The 15929-nt window shown below is 55.0% G+C and overlaps 1 protein-coding gene across 5 annotated transcripts; it reads left to right on the top strand.

Moving 5' to 3' along the window:
- Positions 1 to 4368: 4368 nt before the first annotated feature.
- SH2D6 (SH2 domain containing 6) lies at positions 4369 to 11668 on the top strand. Of its 5 annotated transcripts, none has more exons than XM_082743504.1 (16): positions 4369 to 4474; positions 4602 to 4627; positions 4975 to 5009; positions 5217 to 5299; positions 5393 to 5504; positions 6071 to 6129; positions 6967 to 7033; positions 7963 to 7985; positions 8439 to 8484; positions 8892 to 8970; positions 9146 to 9176; positions 9301 to 9325; positions 9768 to 9826; positions 10093 to 10176; positions 10356 to 10514; positions 11052 to 11668. In XM_082743504.1, exons 1-16 carry the CDS (start codon positions 4472 to 4474, stop codon positions 11166 to 11168), a joined length of 1008 nt encoding a protein of 335 aa, XP_082599630.1. In that variant the 5' UTR covers positions 4369 to 4471; the 3' UTR covers positions 11169 to 11668. The 5 variants fall into 5 exon arrangements, with proteins under 5 accessions (XP_082599630.1, XP_082599631.1, XP_082599632.1 ...); XM_082743505.1 differs by having other exon boundaries at positions 4426 to 4474; positions 9771 to 9826; XM_082743506.1 differs by lacking the exon at positions 7963 to 7985 and having other exon boundaries at positions 4426 to 4474; positions 6967 to 7044.
- Positions 11669 to 15929: the final 4261 nt, after the last annotated feature.

Raw genomic sequence — 15929 nt, 5'->3', positions numbered from 1 at the left:
GGGTGCTAGCGGCTCGTGCTCTTTGCCCTGGAGACCCAGAAAGCTGGCATCGACCGTCAGCCCCCACCCTAACCCTTGGGAAATCTGAGGGAAACTAGAAAAAAAAACACAGACCTACTACACACCAAGCTCTGTATCACTTTTAGGGAGTGAGAGGGCGGGTCCCTGACCTTCGCTTTAACCCAACCTCAGAGTTCCACTGGCCTCAGGCTCCACCTGCTCAGGTAGAAATATCTTGAGGACTCCATCTCTATGACTCTTCATAGGACATTGTTTGCCACTTGCAAGGCTCCCCTCTCCCGCCCTGTATGTTCAGGCCATCCCATGCCTCGGTCTCACCTTTCCAGGAGACGCCCACATCTGGCCTCACTGTTTGGACTTCTGCAGTTTCAACTCTAGAGTTCTCAAGTGAAAGTAAGACAAGCCCACCCTAGCTAGTTTAGGCTGAAAAATAAGTATTAAAAATATTCTGTAGCTCATAGTAGCTCTGGGAGGACCAGAGAAACTCCCAGGAATCATGTCCCAAAGGTCACGGCCTAGCTGGCCCGGTGGAGGCACCTTTGCACACAGATACCACGCTTTGCCAGCACCGCTAACCTGGGCCCTGGTAGTGGCACTAGCTTCTCAATCTCCAGACTCTGGAAATAGGACACAGCTGTCATCCCCTCCCCAGGCTGGGTTCCTCTTGGTGCCTGCTTTGGATACAAAGTTTGACATGGGGGCCTGTCGCTGGCCAAATGCTTGCACCTCAGCTTCAAGGAAGGCTGGGAAGGCCTCAAGGGGCTCCTGTGGCTGGATCTAGGATTTGGAAGATGGAGAATGCCCCCAGTGCAGGACACGCTCCCCAGTCAGAAGGAATGGCACACATCCCCTTCCATTCTCTGGGGGTCCAGTCACCCCCATCTCAGGGCTCCTGCCCTCATCCCTGAGACCTCAGGCCACAGCCTGCTTACCTTCCTCCTCCGGGTCCTCAGGAACCATGCCCTCCTCCTCACAGTGCTTCCCACTTGGCCACACCAAGGATCCCACCACCTGCCCTGTCTGCTGGACAACCTCATCAGGCACCACACCACGGTCTCAGGAAAGCTGGTATTTATTGTGCGGCTGCTGTGTGTTTCTTGGGCTCTCCCCTCATTTGACCCTCAGAAGCTCCCCCGCCAAGAGGACTGCCCACAGACATCTCCATTTACACAAGAGGAAACCGAAACGCAGAGATTGGACATCTCCTCGGGTGTGCCCTCTCCATCACTCGGAGGGGCCCCCTGAAAGCAAGGTCTGTGTCACATTCTTTCTCTGCTGGGGACCACTGTGTTCTGAACGAGCAAAAGTCCATATGGGATTCTAAACATGTCCTAGAAGTCACATGTTCTCAGACCGTTTCCTGTAGAGCAGCATTTCCCAAAGCTGATCATAACATTGACCAAGGATGTTTGTTAAAAATAATATAAAGTCCTGGGGCACCTAGATGGCTCAGTCAGTTAAGTGTCCCACTCTTAGTTTTGGGTCATGATCTCAAGGGTCATGAGATCAAGCCCTGCGTTGGGTTCCCCACTAAGCTCAGAGTCCACTTCTCTCCCTCTCCCTCTGTCCCTCCCCACTGCTTACACGTGTGTCCTCTCTCTCTCTCAAGGAAATAAATCTTTAAAATAATAATGTAGAATCCCAATTCCCTCCTGGAGTAGCCAGTCCTTAAGATCTCAGGGAACGCTCTGCCAGCCACTCCCCATGCTTAACGTGCACGTGGGTATGCACATGATCTCTCTCTCTCTCTCAAAAAAAACCCCCAAAAAACAAAAACAAAAAACTCAGGGAAGATCTGGGAACAAGGGCTTTTCACAAGCTCTCCAGCGATGCTTGTGATCATGCAAATAGGAGGGACACGGCCCTAGAGAGCTTTGGGTGGATTTAGACTACCCTGGGCCTGCAGATTACAGTCTGTTCCCATTGGAGATCAGCTCCTGAAGCCCAGCAAATGTGGAGAATCACCGAGTGCTGGGAAAGGGCCTTAAAACAGGTGCTCGGGGGCTACCAGACCATGGAGACTTGCAACCAAAATGTGAGCTTCCAGCAATTCCACTTCTAGGAATTCATCCTGAGGGAAGAGCTAGGCTTCTGCACTATCCTGTGCCAGGGGAGAAAGAGGTTGTCCAACAAATCAGTCTGTGTAATTAGTAAGAAGCACAGTCCACACCCCTCAGAAGGCCGGCCAGGGTGAGACAAAGCCATGAAGCAGGCTTCCTTCCATCCTACCCCCTTCTCCCTGATCTGTCCTGGCCCATGCCCCCACCCAGATGGCATGATTCCATCCTCTGTTCCCCGGGGGGGACCCTTTCACTCACCCAGGTCTTGGAATTTGCCTATGCAAAGCCCAGAACAGGAGGGAGGTGCCGGGGCAAGGGCAGTGCTGACTGGAAACCCACTTGGTTTGGGCTTCTAGAGCAGCAGCCTCCAGCTGACTTTGACCTGCTGGCCCTGTCCCATAGGAAGTCCCTTTGGTAAGGGAGCTTGCCCCCTGCATTATGGTCCAAATGTGGAACAAAGGTCAAATGGGGAGTAGAGGTTGGGGAGGAGCCTCCTGTCCCTGACCCAGGCCTGGATTGTTTCTCTGTTCTTGTTTTCTCAGTGTTTTCCACTGTACCACTTGGGTTCCCTGGTAAGCCACCCCAGTGATTTTTCATAGCTTCCGAAGCGCCCATTGGCCCGCAGGTCCCAGAACTCATCTGGTCTTCCTCTCTGAAGGCTGTGGCCAGCTCCAACCATGGGGTTTCCTCTCTAGGGTCCTAGCCATGTGGCTTCCCAAGATGTGAGCACCTGGCTTTCACTTCTCCTTTCTGCCAACAGCCAAGACATCACCAAAATAACAGACACAGGAAAGTCACGGTGCACTAGAAAGGTCTTAGTTCATGGTCCTCCTCTGTGTTTCCTCAGTCCCTGGTTTTAACAAAGTCAGACCCCACGCCCTTCCCCCAACACTTCTCAGATGTTAAAGTAACAACACCTGGAGGTCATGGGCTCCTTCAGGCTTAAGGAAGGCATGTTTCCTGCTGTGTCTAATTCCATGACAGGAAAGGAGGGTAGGGACTCAACCCTAGATGAGATACAGGAGCACCTCCAGGTTGGTGCACAGACTCTGGGTTGGGCAAACCTGGGGTGGAACCCCACCTCCCATGCTTACTAGTTGTCTGACCTTGGGAAAGCCACTCAGTTCCTCAAAGCCTCTGAGCTCTGGGCTGCATTTGCCCTTCTTCTATGCCTATGGTGAAGCCCTAACACCCCTGGGATTAGATTCGAAGACAGGCTCTTTAGGGAGATCATTAAGGTTAAATGAGGTCATAAAGGTGGAGGTCTCATTCCATGAGACTGGTTGTCCCTTTAAGAAGGGATGAGAGATGTCTCTCTCCAGGACTGCAGAGAGTCTAGGCCATGTGAGGACACGGAGAGGACACAGAGAGGAGGAGACGGTCTGCAAGCGGGAAGAGACCTCTCCCCGGAAATGAATCCTAATGGCACATTGATCGTGAGCTTCTGGCCTCCAGAACAGTGAGAAAAGTCATTTCTGTTGTCGAAGGCACTGCATCTGTGGTATTCTGTGAGGAGTTCGCTCTAATAAGCTCAGTTCCCTCACAGGGGGATAAAACTAGCGTTTGCATCATGGGGCTACTGTGAGGGTCCGACAGGAAATAGGCATGCTTCTTTGGGATTTTCTACAACATCTTCAGCACCTGGAACAGTATCTGGCATAGAGAGGATGTTCAATAAATATTTACTCCATGAATAAATACAGCCATCCAGAAAGGAAGCTGTCAAACTAAATACACATGCGTATTTCTGAGCTTTTCACTAACCTCCGCTTCTTTCATCATTGGTGACCTTTCACCAGGAAAGGACAGCAAGCGAAAGTGTTTAAGAAAAGTGCAAGGACATTGGGGAGGGTATGTGCTTTGGTGAGTGCTGTGAAGTGTGTAAACCTGGTGATTCACAGACCTGTACCCCTGGGGATAAAAATATATGTTTATAAAAAATAAAAAATTAAAAAAAAAAAAGAAAAGAAAAGTGCAAGGACAGTGTCCCATTTTCAACTGGATCTGCCCCTTAATGGCCTCTGTTCTGTGAGTTGGCCGACCATGGGGAGAGTTGGAGCCTCTGGGAGGAGGGGGCACCGACCAGAGAGCTTCCAGGAAGCCTCTGAGCTCGGGTCCGGCCTTGTGGGCCTGAGGCCCTGGAGCAGAGGGGAGAGCCCTTCCTCCAGAGAGGCAGAGGGGCTGGAGACCGTGGACCACAGCTGTGGGAGGCCATGTGGGGAAGCTCATGGGAGCCTCATGGGGCAACTGGGTTTGAGGTTAGAGGCCACAGCAGACCCACCTTCCTGGTGCTTGTGAGATGCAAATGATGAGAATAATAGGACCTCTGTCCCCAGGCCATTTGTGGTAGAGTCTGGGCTCCCAGGGATCAGAGCTCCTTCAGCCCAGCCATGGTGAGAGTTGGTTCTGGGGCAGCAGCAGGTGCACAGATGTACCCGCCACCCCTGGCGACCCAGGATGCTTGCTAGGGAGACGCATCCTGGCTGCACTGACTTATGCCCCCTCCCTGATTCTTTCCAGGACAAGCTCAGGGGAAGCAAGCTCCAGTGAGTACTCGGGCTCCTCTCTTTCCTCCGCCTCCTCTCTTGTCTCTCCCTCGCCGCCGCTTTTCCTGGGCACAGCCCTACTTGCCCAGGGAGGCCATCCACCCACCTCCATGCCACTGCGAGCACTAGGGCTCCCGCCCCACCGGCTTCACTGGGGCACCTGCTCATCCGGCTGTGCACCCACCAGGCACCAGCTCTACCCCCAGACTGTTCTTCCTGCTGGCCGGGTCCCAGGCTATTGGCGCACAACTCCAGGGGGCGCCACTCACATAGCCGTGGCTGTGAATGTCCTGCGAGCGGTGCAGGGTCCGGCCCCTCGGGCAGAGTTGACTAGAGTCTGATTGCAGGTTGGAGCCACCCGTTCCACCCCCCAGATATGTAGGTAAGTGACGGTGGCCCCCTGGGTTTCAAAACACCGACTTCATTGGCCCTGCGGCCATGTTGGACACTGGTCATGAATAGCTCCTCTGAGTCCAGTGAAGTAGCCTGAAAGGCCCATTGAAAAATCACGGATGGTTTATTCTATGGGGGAAAGAGAGGAAGTCACTGCGGGGTGGGGGGTGCTGGAAGGTGAGGCCAGTCTCCTCAGTCCCCTGTCCAGATTCCCCAGCCTGGAACAAAGGTGCCCCCAGCCCATCTCCTTGGCCCACCCCGGGGACCAGCAGATTTGAGGTAAGTGCAGGTGCTGAGCCTGGGGTGGAGGGAGGTGGGCCACAGTGCCTACCACTGGTACTGCCCCTCTTCTGTCCCTTCTGGAAAGCCCAGGGGGAGGAGGAAGAAGATGAAGATGAATATGAGCTGCCCCCCTGTGAGGCTCTGCCGTTCAGTCTCGCCCCAGCCCACCTTCCTGACACCGAGGAGGACTCTGTGTACTTGGGTAAGGGCTGGGAATTTGAGGCAGGGGGTTGGGTGGTCAGGCAGGACAGAGGTCCCCATGAGGAAGGAGGGCGCAGGCCTTGCCTCTTCTCCCTTTGTCTGTGCTGGGACGGCAAGGGGAGGCCTCAGCCGGCAGCTGCGGAAGCTTCTGGGCTGGGCAGAGAGAGGGAAGGATGAAGGAAAGGCAGAGGGAGGAGGGAGAAAGGCAAGAGGAAGAGTGGGAAGGGGAGAGGAGGCTGGAGGGGCACGGTAACCAAGGCAACAGTGGGAGAGCAGGAGGCCCGACAAGGTCCCTGGGGCCTCCTCTGAGATCCCTCATTTCTCAGAGCAAGGATAGGGGTGCCAGGAGAGCCTGGCTGCTGCTGGCCTCCCACCCCCAGAGCTCCTCCACGAGGCCAGGTGGGGGCAGCAAAGCTGGCCGCCTCCAGTTGCCATGGAGACGGGGCTGTGGGGAAGCCAGTGAGGGGGATAAGGGGAGGAAACAGAGGCTAGGTGGGGGGTGGGAGGAAAATTGGAAACCTATGTGGGAGGAACCCACCGACCCACGATGCCTGGGGCCTTTTCCAGATCACGCTGGCCCCGTGGGCGCATCCAAGTCACCACCACCGCAGCCCCAGGCCACAACGGTGAACAGTACCCTCCCCCAAGCCCCTCCTTCCCCACCCACCCGACCCGGCTACCCTTTCCCAGGGAGTAAATCTAAGAGGCATCTCATTTGCAAGATTCCCCCATATTTGCATTCAAGAGGCCCCTGAGGGTGCCTGGATGGCTCAGCTGTTAAGGGTCCTGCCTTCAGCTCAGGTCTTGATCCCAGGGTCCTGGGATCAAGGCCAGCATCGGGTTCCCTGCTCGGTGGGGAACCTGCTTCTCCCTCTCCCACTCCCCCGGCTTGTGTTCTCTCTCTGTCAAATACATAGATAAATAATCTTAAAAAAAAAAAAAAAAAAAAAAAAGAGGTCCCTGAAAAATAAATGTGTTAGAAGAGGAACCCTGTCAGCCCTCGCTGCTCCCACCTGCCCCACCCGGCCCCCCCAGCGCTGTGCCCCTGGCTGTCCTCATCCCCCAGGACTCACCCTTCCTCTGGAGCCGGAGCCCAGAAGGCAGGGCTGGCTCGGCTTCTCCTCCCCAGTCCCTAGAGCCTGCGGACCCCTCCCTGCCTAGACAGTGGAGAAATCCTTCATTTTGCTGCCATCACTGCCCGCTGGGCTGAGAGAAGCTTATGGTCTCACAAGTTACTGCTTTCATCATAGATTTTACTGGAATAAAAAGAAAATCAGGGAGAGATTCACAACAAAGCAAGAGCCACAGGACCGAGGCAAAGAGTCACCTCTGCACATGAGTCCTTGTGCTGCTGTGGTTTCAAGGCCCATTCCCTACCCGCTATCCTTGCCCTCCCCCTGACTCAGTTCCCCTCCCCCTCCTCCCTAACCCTAGTCCTCCTCCCCGCCCCTTTGTGCCCACAGCTGAAGGCGGTACTGAGCCTGAAGGAGGCTAAGAAGCAGGGACAGCCCTTCCCCCTCAGGAAGCAAGGTAATGAGGATGTCCTGTCTTTTTCAGAGGCCCACTGGTTGCCCACCCCTCAGGGTAGACCCGATCTCCTGTGACTTGGTTTCAGGCTTTGCCTGGTCACTTTGCAGGTTACCCCCTGCAATCACCGGGGGTCCTCGTGGTTTTTTTTTTTTTTTTTTTTTAACCTGCTGATTGCCCATCCCTGCTAAGGCAGGCAGTCCAGGGGGAGACTGAGGGCTGGAGCCCAGAAATGCTTTGCCTGAGATCACAAAGCAGCAGAGTCCCTGACTCCCAGGTCCGGTTGTGCATCTGCTGTGGTGTCCGGGCCAGGCAAGGGACACTCTGGACTGAGGAGTTCTGAAGGGCAGCCTCACCTGCCCAGAGGACCTGCACTGTTGAAACACATCTGAGTGTCATCCCCCATCCAAGGGGCCCTTTGGCTGCCCGTCTCTGATTCTGCCCTTGTCATTATTGCTATCACTGTCCAGAAACTGCCCATGCTAAGAGCCCCGAGGCCTGTGAACACAGAACCTCTGGGGGGTCGGGATAGTGAGGGACCTCAGCCCTGTGTTTTTGTCTGAAAATGGCTCAAGAGGGGCAGTCTCCTCCTGCCTCAGGGCAAACAGCTAACCTGAGGCACAAAAGTTTGTGTTTTCTATGCTCAGTGGTTGGTAAGCCTTCATGAGCTTGGGGGTGATTTTGATTTTTGGAATACCCCGAAGTCATTTGGAGCAAGCCTGGCAAATCATTTGGGAGGTTCAGTTGGGCAGCACCCCTGGGGTTATGAAGTGGGGTGATTGGAACTCAGGTGGCTATCTCCTGGAGCTTCAAAGCTGGCTCGGGGGGTGCCCTCAGATAAGGTCCGAGGACACTCCACTCTCCCAGCTTAAGTTTCGTTGAGTTCCTTTCTCTCTGTATTTCTGACTGCTGGTTTCTCTTTTTCCTTCCAGAGCTGGTTACACCAGCCAGAGAGGTGAGTGGCCCCCCTTGCCCACCCGTCACAGGGTTCTGGCTAGGAAGTTGGCAGGGCTGGGGTAGCAGGCCTGGAAGAGCCAGGAAGTATCCCTGAAACCAAAGAAAAGGGCTCAGAGCAGAGTGGCATCCTGTTTGCCATGGGCCCCTGTCAGGATGTAAGCGAGCTCTCCGTGCCACCCGGCGCTACTGGGGAAGGCCTCCCCCAGAGGCCTCCCAGAGGCCACTCTTCCTGGATGCCCACATTTAGGAGAGCTGGAGCCTACAGGTACCTCTGAAGGGGAAGGTGCTCGTGGGTGCTCCTCCCCCAGGCAAAGGAGTAACTGAAATCATTCTAGCTAGCTCTCAGAAAGTCACCACCTTGTGAGGGGGGAGGGAGATACCCAAAGTAGCCCCCCCAAGGCTCCCCGGTGATGGATTCACCCTCTCTCCCATTTGCGGGTCAAACCCTTAGGTGCCAGGCCTTCCAAAGAAACCTGATAATAACGTCTATGTGGAATGTGAGTCCAGTCCGGGTGAACACCTCCCTCTGTCCCAGGTCCCTCCTGCCCTGGGGCCCTCGGCTGCTCAAAACAGGACACATTCTGGCTTCCTGTTCTTCCCTTGTCTTCCCTCACTGTTCCACCAATACACATTTGCCTTCAGACACTCACAGGGACACCCATGCTTTGGCCTTTGGTCCAGATTGAACCCCCACTGCATAGCGGGGGGGGGGCACTTACTCAAAGGCTGCATGGGGCTTCCCAGCTCTTGTGTCAGGACAGCCCTCCCTCTGGTTGGAAGGACTCCCAGAGATCCCAGGCTGCTGAGAGGCAGCAGGCCCTGCAGGCATCTGCTCCCCTCTCTGGTCAGCGTGGGTACCCCTGCCTGGTGCCCAGCTCAGCCCAGCCTGCCCTCCCTATTTCAGTCCCAGCCTTGACTAGGACTCTGAGCTCCCAAGTCCTGATGCCCCCAATCTCTCTGCCAAGGATATCAATGGTGCCCAGGTGAGTGCCCGCTGGGTGTATGGGTGTGTGTGTGTGTGTGTGCACACACACACACACACACAAAATGGCCAACTCTGGCTTCCCCATCTCTGACCCCGCAATCTCTGGGTTCCCTGGGCTCTTTCTCTTAAAGGAAGTAAAACCTAAGCTCTCTTCCCCACCTTGCCCCCCGCAGGCCCACTGTAGCTCCCCAGGAAGCTCGGAACGTAAGAGGCTATTAGCCAGGGGACCTGTGACCTGGGGTTGGGGGTAGGCTCAGGGAGAGACTTTGGGCCCAGGGGATAGGATTACAGAATTGAGTCTCTTCTGAGCAGGCTTTCTGTGTCCCAGGGAGCAGCGAATGCCACCTCTAAAGGTGAGTACGGGCACCTTTAGTGTGGACCCTAGGCAGTCCTGCCTCCCACCCTAGCCACAGGCCTGCAGCCCCAAGTCTGCTCCCCAGCCCTCTGCCCACCTCTCATGCCCCACTTTGCTGTGGGAATCCTTGCAGCTCTGACTTCAGGTGAGAGCAGGCCTACAGGGATCCTACGGGGGCAATTTCTAGGGTCTTCGACAAAGCAGGAAACTCCCAGCCTGTACCTCAAGATCACCCCTCATTTGAAGGTCACATATGGCCTAGCTGATAGGTCCTACCAAAGCCTGAGGCCTGGAGAGGAGGGGTAACGCACTCAGTGTCCAGTTTTGGGCTTCAGGCCTATGTGCACAGCCCTCTAACCTCCCCCACCTCTGCAGCCAGACCCAAAGCCTTCTTTGTCTAATCCCCTCCCAGCCTCAACTCTGTAATCTGCTTCTCCCAGCAGGAAGGAGATCTTCTTTTTCCTCTAGAGCACCTACCTGGAGCACCTCCACTGCTGAGGTGAGGTGGGGCTAGGAGAGGGCTGGGAGGAGGCAGACAGGGACCCGCCTTGAGCTGGTGGCTGCTATCGCAAGGAACACATTGAACGTGGGCATGTAGCCCTGTGCTGGGCAGCAGGCACAGACACATCTTGGTTCTACTGGCACAGACTCAGTCTGGAGAAGGCAGATGTGAACACAAAGAACCACACAGCCCAGGGTTCTCTGTGTCCCAGCCCCTCTCCAGTGCCCTGGCACATCTCTGAGTGGCTGTATGTGTACGCACAGGACGGCAGCCTGCTGGGTCAGCCCTGGTACTCAGGAAACTGTGACCGCCATGCTGTTGAGAGTGCCCTGCTCCAAGTCCAAAAGGTGGGCAACTGCAGCCTTCCTGGGCCTTTGCGGAAACCCTTCTCTGCTCATGAGCTATGGCTGACTGAGCAACTGGAGATGGGAGGGTGGGTGGGAGGTGGGTTGCTGACCATCTGTGGGCCAAGGCTGCAGGTAGGCTAGTTGAGAGATGGGGTTGACAGATGGGGTCTCCTCCACAGGATGGCGCCTACACTGTGCGCCCCAGTTCAGAGCCTCACAGCTCCCAGCCCCTCACCCTGGCAGTGCTTCTCCATGGCCGGGTCTTCAATATTCCCATCCGGCAGCTGGACGGTGGGAGGCATTATGCCCTGGGCCGGCAGGGCAGGAACAACGAGGAGGTGGGTGCTGGAGGAGGATGGGGACTAGCAGACAAGAGGGCACAGCAGAGCCAGGTGCATTTGCCTAGGGGAAAACACACGGCATTTTTCTGGACTGGGTGGACATGACAGAAGCCAGGGACTTGAAGTCCTTCTCAGAAGGAGACACCCCCTCCTGCACGGCTCAGTCTGTCCAGGGCCCCAGGTGGGGGTGGGGGTTTTTTGTGCCTGCCACGACCCCAGCCAGGAGGAGACTGAGCACCGGGTAATCTAGACTCTGTCCATGCCAAGGATTGGACTTTGTGCCTGCATTTGCTGAGGTTTCCGTGCTAGAAGGCCTGGGCAGAGGAAGGCCCCAGAGTTATTTCTACCTGGCCTGGCTAACAGCACGCCCGTGGGTGCTGTGGCGAGAAAATTCCATGAGGCCTGGAACAGGGCACAAAAGGGCAGTAGAACTTCATGGGGCAAACTGAAAGGAAAGGATTTAGAAAAATGTCAACAGGCCCCTTCCCCAGCATGAGGCTCCGGGGACTCACTGATGCCCTGCGTCCTGTCTAGCTGTTTCCATCCGTGGTCGCCATGGTCCAGCACTACACACAGCACCCCCTGCCCCTTGTGGACAGATACAGCCATCGCTGTCAGCTCACCTGCCTGCTCTTCCCGACTAAACCCTGACCACAGCGTGGATTGTACGCAACTGCCTCTGGCCCCACAGTTTGCTCTTTGCCCTAGTCACCTTGCTGTGTCCCTCTTGCCTCTCCCCCGTCTCCACCCCTCCAGGCCCTCCCCTTCTCTTGTTGCAGTCCCTGCAGACCTGGCCGAAAGGCTTTCAGAAAGGTTGCCCAGAAGCAGAAAGAACCCCCGAGACCCCACACCAGCTTCACCTGGAGCTTGGAGGTGCCCCTCCCTGCTGCACATCCAAGGCTGGGAAGCAGGGGTCAGGCAGAGCCCCCTCTCCCAGGCCCCAGGCATGGCTGGGTCTGTACTGTTCCCAAGGGCCTCCCAGCCGCTCTGGATAAAGGCCTCCTCCAGGAAGCTGAGCCTCGGGAGGCCTGTCCGGGGCACTGCTTGGACACAAAGGGAATCCTTTCACATTCTCTTAGGGGCTTAGCACAGGGCTGGCAGCTTGGTTGCACTGTACATAGTCTGCTTTCAATAAATATTTGTTGAATGAATCTGGAATCTGCTGGGCAAGGCAGAGGTGGCCTCCATGAGGCTCCAAGGTCCTTAAATGTCCCAGGATGCAGACCGGGTCTGAGCGTGGTGGAGCAGCGGTGGCCAGGGCAGGAAGGGTCAGCCCCATTTCTGTACCTGATTGGGTTTTTTACCCTTAGACGTCCCGTGGAGGGTGGCTTGCTTTTGCTTGTGTTTTCGGGGCTCAGAATGGGGTAAGGGTGTGAAAGGCTTGGTACTGTCTGCCGCGCCATATATGACGAGAACGGCCTTAAGTATTTGTCCCCCACCGAGGAATGAGCCCGAGTTTGCTCACTTGGTGTTGCTAGAGTAGGGGAGACAGGCGGACCCCAGGAAGCAACTGGGTATTGGACGTGCCAGTCCGAAGACCAAAAGCTATGGAAGGCCCAAGGGTGGGGCTTAGAGAATACCAGCGGTCAGGGAGCAGATCTGCCTGCGGGACGCGCCCGGGAAGGTACAGCTCCCGCTCCGGGAGCCTGGGCGGGGGTTGGGGGCTGGCCGGCTGGCGGGGCGGCGCGCGTGCGCGCGCGCGCGCGCGCGCGGGGACGGGAGCGTCCCGAGCCCTGGCCCGGCGCCCGGAACACCCCGTGCCGGAAGCGCCATGTGACCGTGACTGCGCAGAAGCCGCGAGCGTCTCCAAACAAAGGGCGGCTCTGCGGCCGCCTGGCGCTTGGGCTGGCACCGAGGGGCGGGACCCCCTACCCCAAGCTGGGCCCCCGGCCCCGCCTCCCAACGGACCCCGGGCGCTGGCCGGCGGGGCGGCTCCGCATCGGATCGTGCGGAGGCCCAGGCTGGAGCGCGGGGAGATGGGCGAGGGTCGCGGCGGGCACTGGGAGATGCAAGTGCGATACGGGGCTAGGCTGGTGGTGGGGCGTTGGCGTTTGGCCCCCGCGCTCCCGGCTCTGACAGATCACCCTTTCCTTTATTTCTGTGATGGTGGTGGAGATAGAGGTCCCTACGCAATTATCCTAGGGGGAGGAGGCACTGATGGACAGTGCCCTAGCTAGCGTCTGTCTCCCAGATAAGCACTCGCGGGAATTCGGGTCAATGGCTTTCAAGTCCCAGCAGGGATGTACCTTCTGGCCAGGCCACGGGGAAGGGGAGCAGCATGAGGCAGGTGGCACAGGGCAGGTGAGGGTGGCACGGCCTGTGAGGTGGGAAGGGGATTAGCAGCTGGGGGCTCTCGCAGAAGCAGGTGGTTAGGAGACCTCAGGACAGCCTCCCTCGGCTCTGTTAGCCAGTCCTGGCTCCCTCGAGGCCCTATGTGGGAGTGTGGCCTGTCTCCTCTACACTTTCCCCAGTCTGATTCAGGTGGGAACTTAAGGACTGGAGAAGGTGGCCAGCCCAACCTTGGCCTCAGGGTACAATCAGACTCTCCCATCTCCCACCAGATTTTCAGCTTTCACTTCCCTTGACGAGCCCTCTACTCAGGGCCTGCTTTTCCTAGTGGTGAATTTGCCTAGCCCCAAAGCTAGCTGGCCTGTGAGGGGAGCAGAAGCCACAGCACAGAGCTCTTGAGCCAGCAGCCTGACACTCTCAGCTTGGTCCCAGCTGGAGGACTAACTTTAAGGAACTAGCCTCAGCCCTTCTCTCCTTAGGGAAAAGAGAGGAGGAACAGTCCAGGCAGTGGGAATAGCCTGTGATAAGGGCTACCAAGGGCCCAAAAGAGCTTCGTTTCAAGAGCCACTCAGTTTAGCTAGTACCCTCCTCAGCCTACAGGTTACACTTAGATGTCCCCTGTTCCAGGAAGCCTTCCCAGATCCCCAAACCTGGGCTCAGGTGCTTAGGATACCTCTTAGCGATTGCCTTTTTACTCCTAGGAAAGGACCAAGCTACCACTGCCCACTATTGTGTATTTAGGACCTGGAATACAATAGGTGCCAAATATTTGTTCAAAGAGTCATTGAATTAAAAAAGGGAAAGAAAGAAAGAAAAAAAAGTCACTGAATAGGTCAGATCCAACCTGGATTCCTCTAAAGTTATTAACATTCCTTGATCAGAGCTTCCTTAGTAAAAGTTCAATAGAACTTTCTGTGGTGATAGGAACATTCTATATCTGCATTGTCCAGTATAGTAGCCACTAGCACAGAGGTTACTGAGCACTTGAGGTGTGACTAGTGTGACTGAGGAACTGAATTTTTAACTATAATTGAATTAATTTTTAAAAAAGATTTTATTTATTTATTTGACAGAGAGCAAGATCACAAGTAGGCAGAGAGGCAGGCAGAGAGAGGGGGAAAGCAGGCTCCCTGCTGAGCAGAGAGCCCGATGGCCTCTATCCCAGGATACTGAGATTATGACCCGAGCCAAAGGCAGAGGCTCTAACCACTGAGCCACCCAGGAACCCCTAATTGAATTAATTTTAATTAATTTAAATTTAAATAGCCACATGTGGTTCCTTGCTATCTTATTGTTCCAAATCTTTTGCATTAAGTGTGAGGGGCAGTGGTAGAAGAGAAAGCTGGAGAACTTGGGAGGGGAGCTAGGTCCTGAGAAGCCTGGGAAGCCTCCATAATGAGTGTGGGCAAAGGGGAGCCATTGAGGTTCAGGGGAGGGGGGGGGTGCAGGAGAAATGGTATTTGAGGAGGGTCTCTCTAGCTGTGATGTGCTGAATGGGTTGAAGAGGCAGCACAGGGACAGAGAGAACAATAGGGGCTGCAGATATTTCTGTGATTCAGATGAGAGATGACATCCTTTTTTTTTTTTTTTTTTTGCCATGTTAGTGTCCCCTCAAACACCCCAGCCCCACTTCCTCTCACCTAAAAGGCCAGACTCTAGAAAATTCCAGGCAGGGTCAGCAATTGGGAGATCAAGTCTGGGAGAAACGCCAATACAGAAGAAGCCCCTGTATTACCACCAGTGGTTTGCCTTTCTCCATTTGCCAGGATAGGCCTGCAGGATGGGGAGCGGTGGAAGTACGCAGCCAGGAAGTTCGTGAAAGTCCCTGGCAAGACCACACCTGCTGGGGCTCATGGTGTGCTCCCTGCAACCATTCAGCAAGCTTTTGGCTTTGGTTTCTAAAGCAGTTGCTTGACCTTCGGCAAAAAATATGGGCTCTGGAGTCTGAAGGACCCACATTTAAAGCCAACTCAGTTACTCACTGGCTGTGTGTCCTTAAAGTCGGTCTCTTTAGTTTTTTTTTTTTTTTTTAATCTCTATTTAAATTCAATTGAGCTAACATGTAGTGTATTATTAGTTTCGGGAGTAGAATTTAGTGATTCATCGGTTGCATAGAACACCCAGTGCTCATTACATCAAGTGCCCTGCTTAGTGCCTGTCACTCAGTTCCCTTCCCTCCCACCCACCTCCCCTCTGGCAACCTCTCTTTATTTTTTAAATGGGGCTAATAGTATCTACTTCTTAGGGTTACTGTGAGAATGAGAAATGATTTATGTAACATGTACTTAGCCTAATGTGGAGTCTGACATAGAGTGGAGCCATATGATTGGTACCTAATGATAATCCTGTGAATAGACCAAGCTTGGTTCTGGTCCCACTTGTATGCTCTTCGGGGGCTCTTTCTGACTTGGGCTTTCCTAACAGCCCCGTACACACATACACACACGCGCGTGTGCGCGTGCTCAGCCCTTAGGAATTGCAGGTACTGTGATGATTGTTTTGTCTGCCCACCTGGCTTTCCTGTCCCGTCCTTCTGGTGATGTCATCCGCTCCCCCAACCATAGGACCCGCCTCTGACCTAGGTCTGACTAGAGCCAAGACAGGCCCAATTAAAGCCTTCTCTGAGATGGATATATTGATGTTCTGGGGCGCCTGGTTGGCTCAGTGGGTTAAGCCTCTGCCTTCGGCTCAGGTCATGATCTCAGGGTCCTGGAATCGAGCCCCGAATCAGGCTCTCTGTTCAGTGGGGAGCCTGCTTCCTCCTCTCTCTCTCTCTGCCTGTCTCTCTGCCTACTTGTGATCTCTGTCAAGTAAATAAATAAAATCTTAAAAAAAAAAAAAAGATGGATATATTGATGTTCAGAGAAAGAAGCCATCTCTCCAAGCCTGAATTTGGGCTGCAAATGGCCACCTTCCCTACCATGGGGACAGAGCCTAACAGCAAAATCAGGCAAAAACAAGGAGCAAGACTCTTGGAGACACTGGGTCCGGGGCCAATGTCGCAGCTTTAGTTGTAGTGCCCCTCCCAGCTATGTGAGCTAGAAATTTCCTTTTTGGTTTAAGCTAGTAGGAGTATGGCATCTGATATTCATCAAGATGACCCTTGCCTGCCACAGGCACTTG

This window comes from Mustela nivalis, assembly GCF_964662115.1.
Source record: "Mustela nivalis genome assembly, chromosome: 8".
Classification (NCBI taxonomy): domain Eukaryota; kingdom Metazoa; phylum Chordata; class Mammalia; order Carnivora; family Mustelidae; genus Mustela; species Mustela nivalis.
This window is presented reverse-complemented; position numbering and strand designations above follow the sequence as displayed.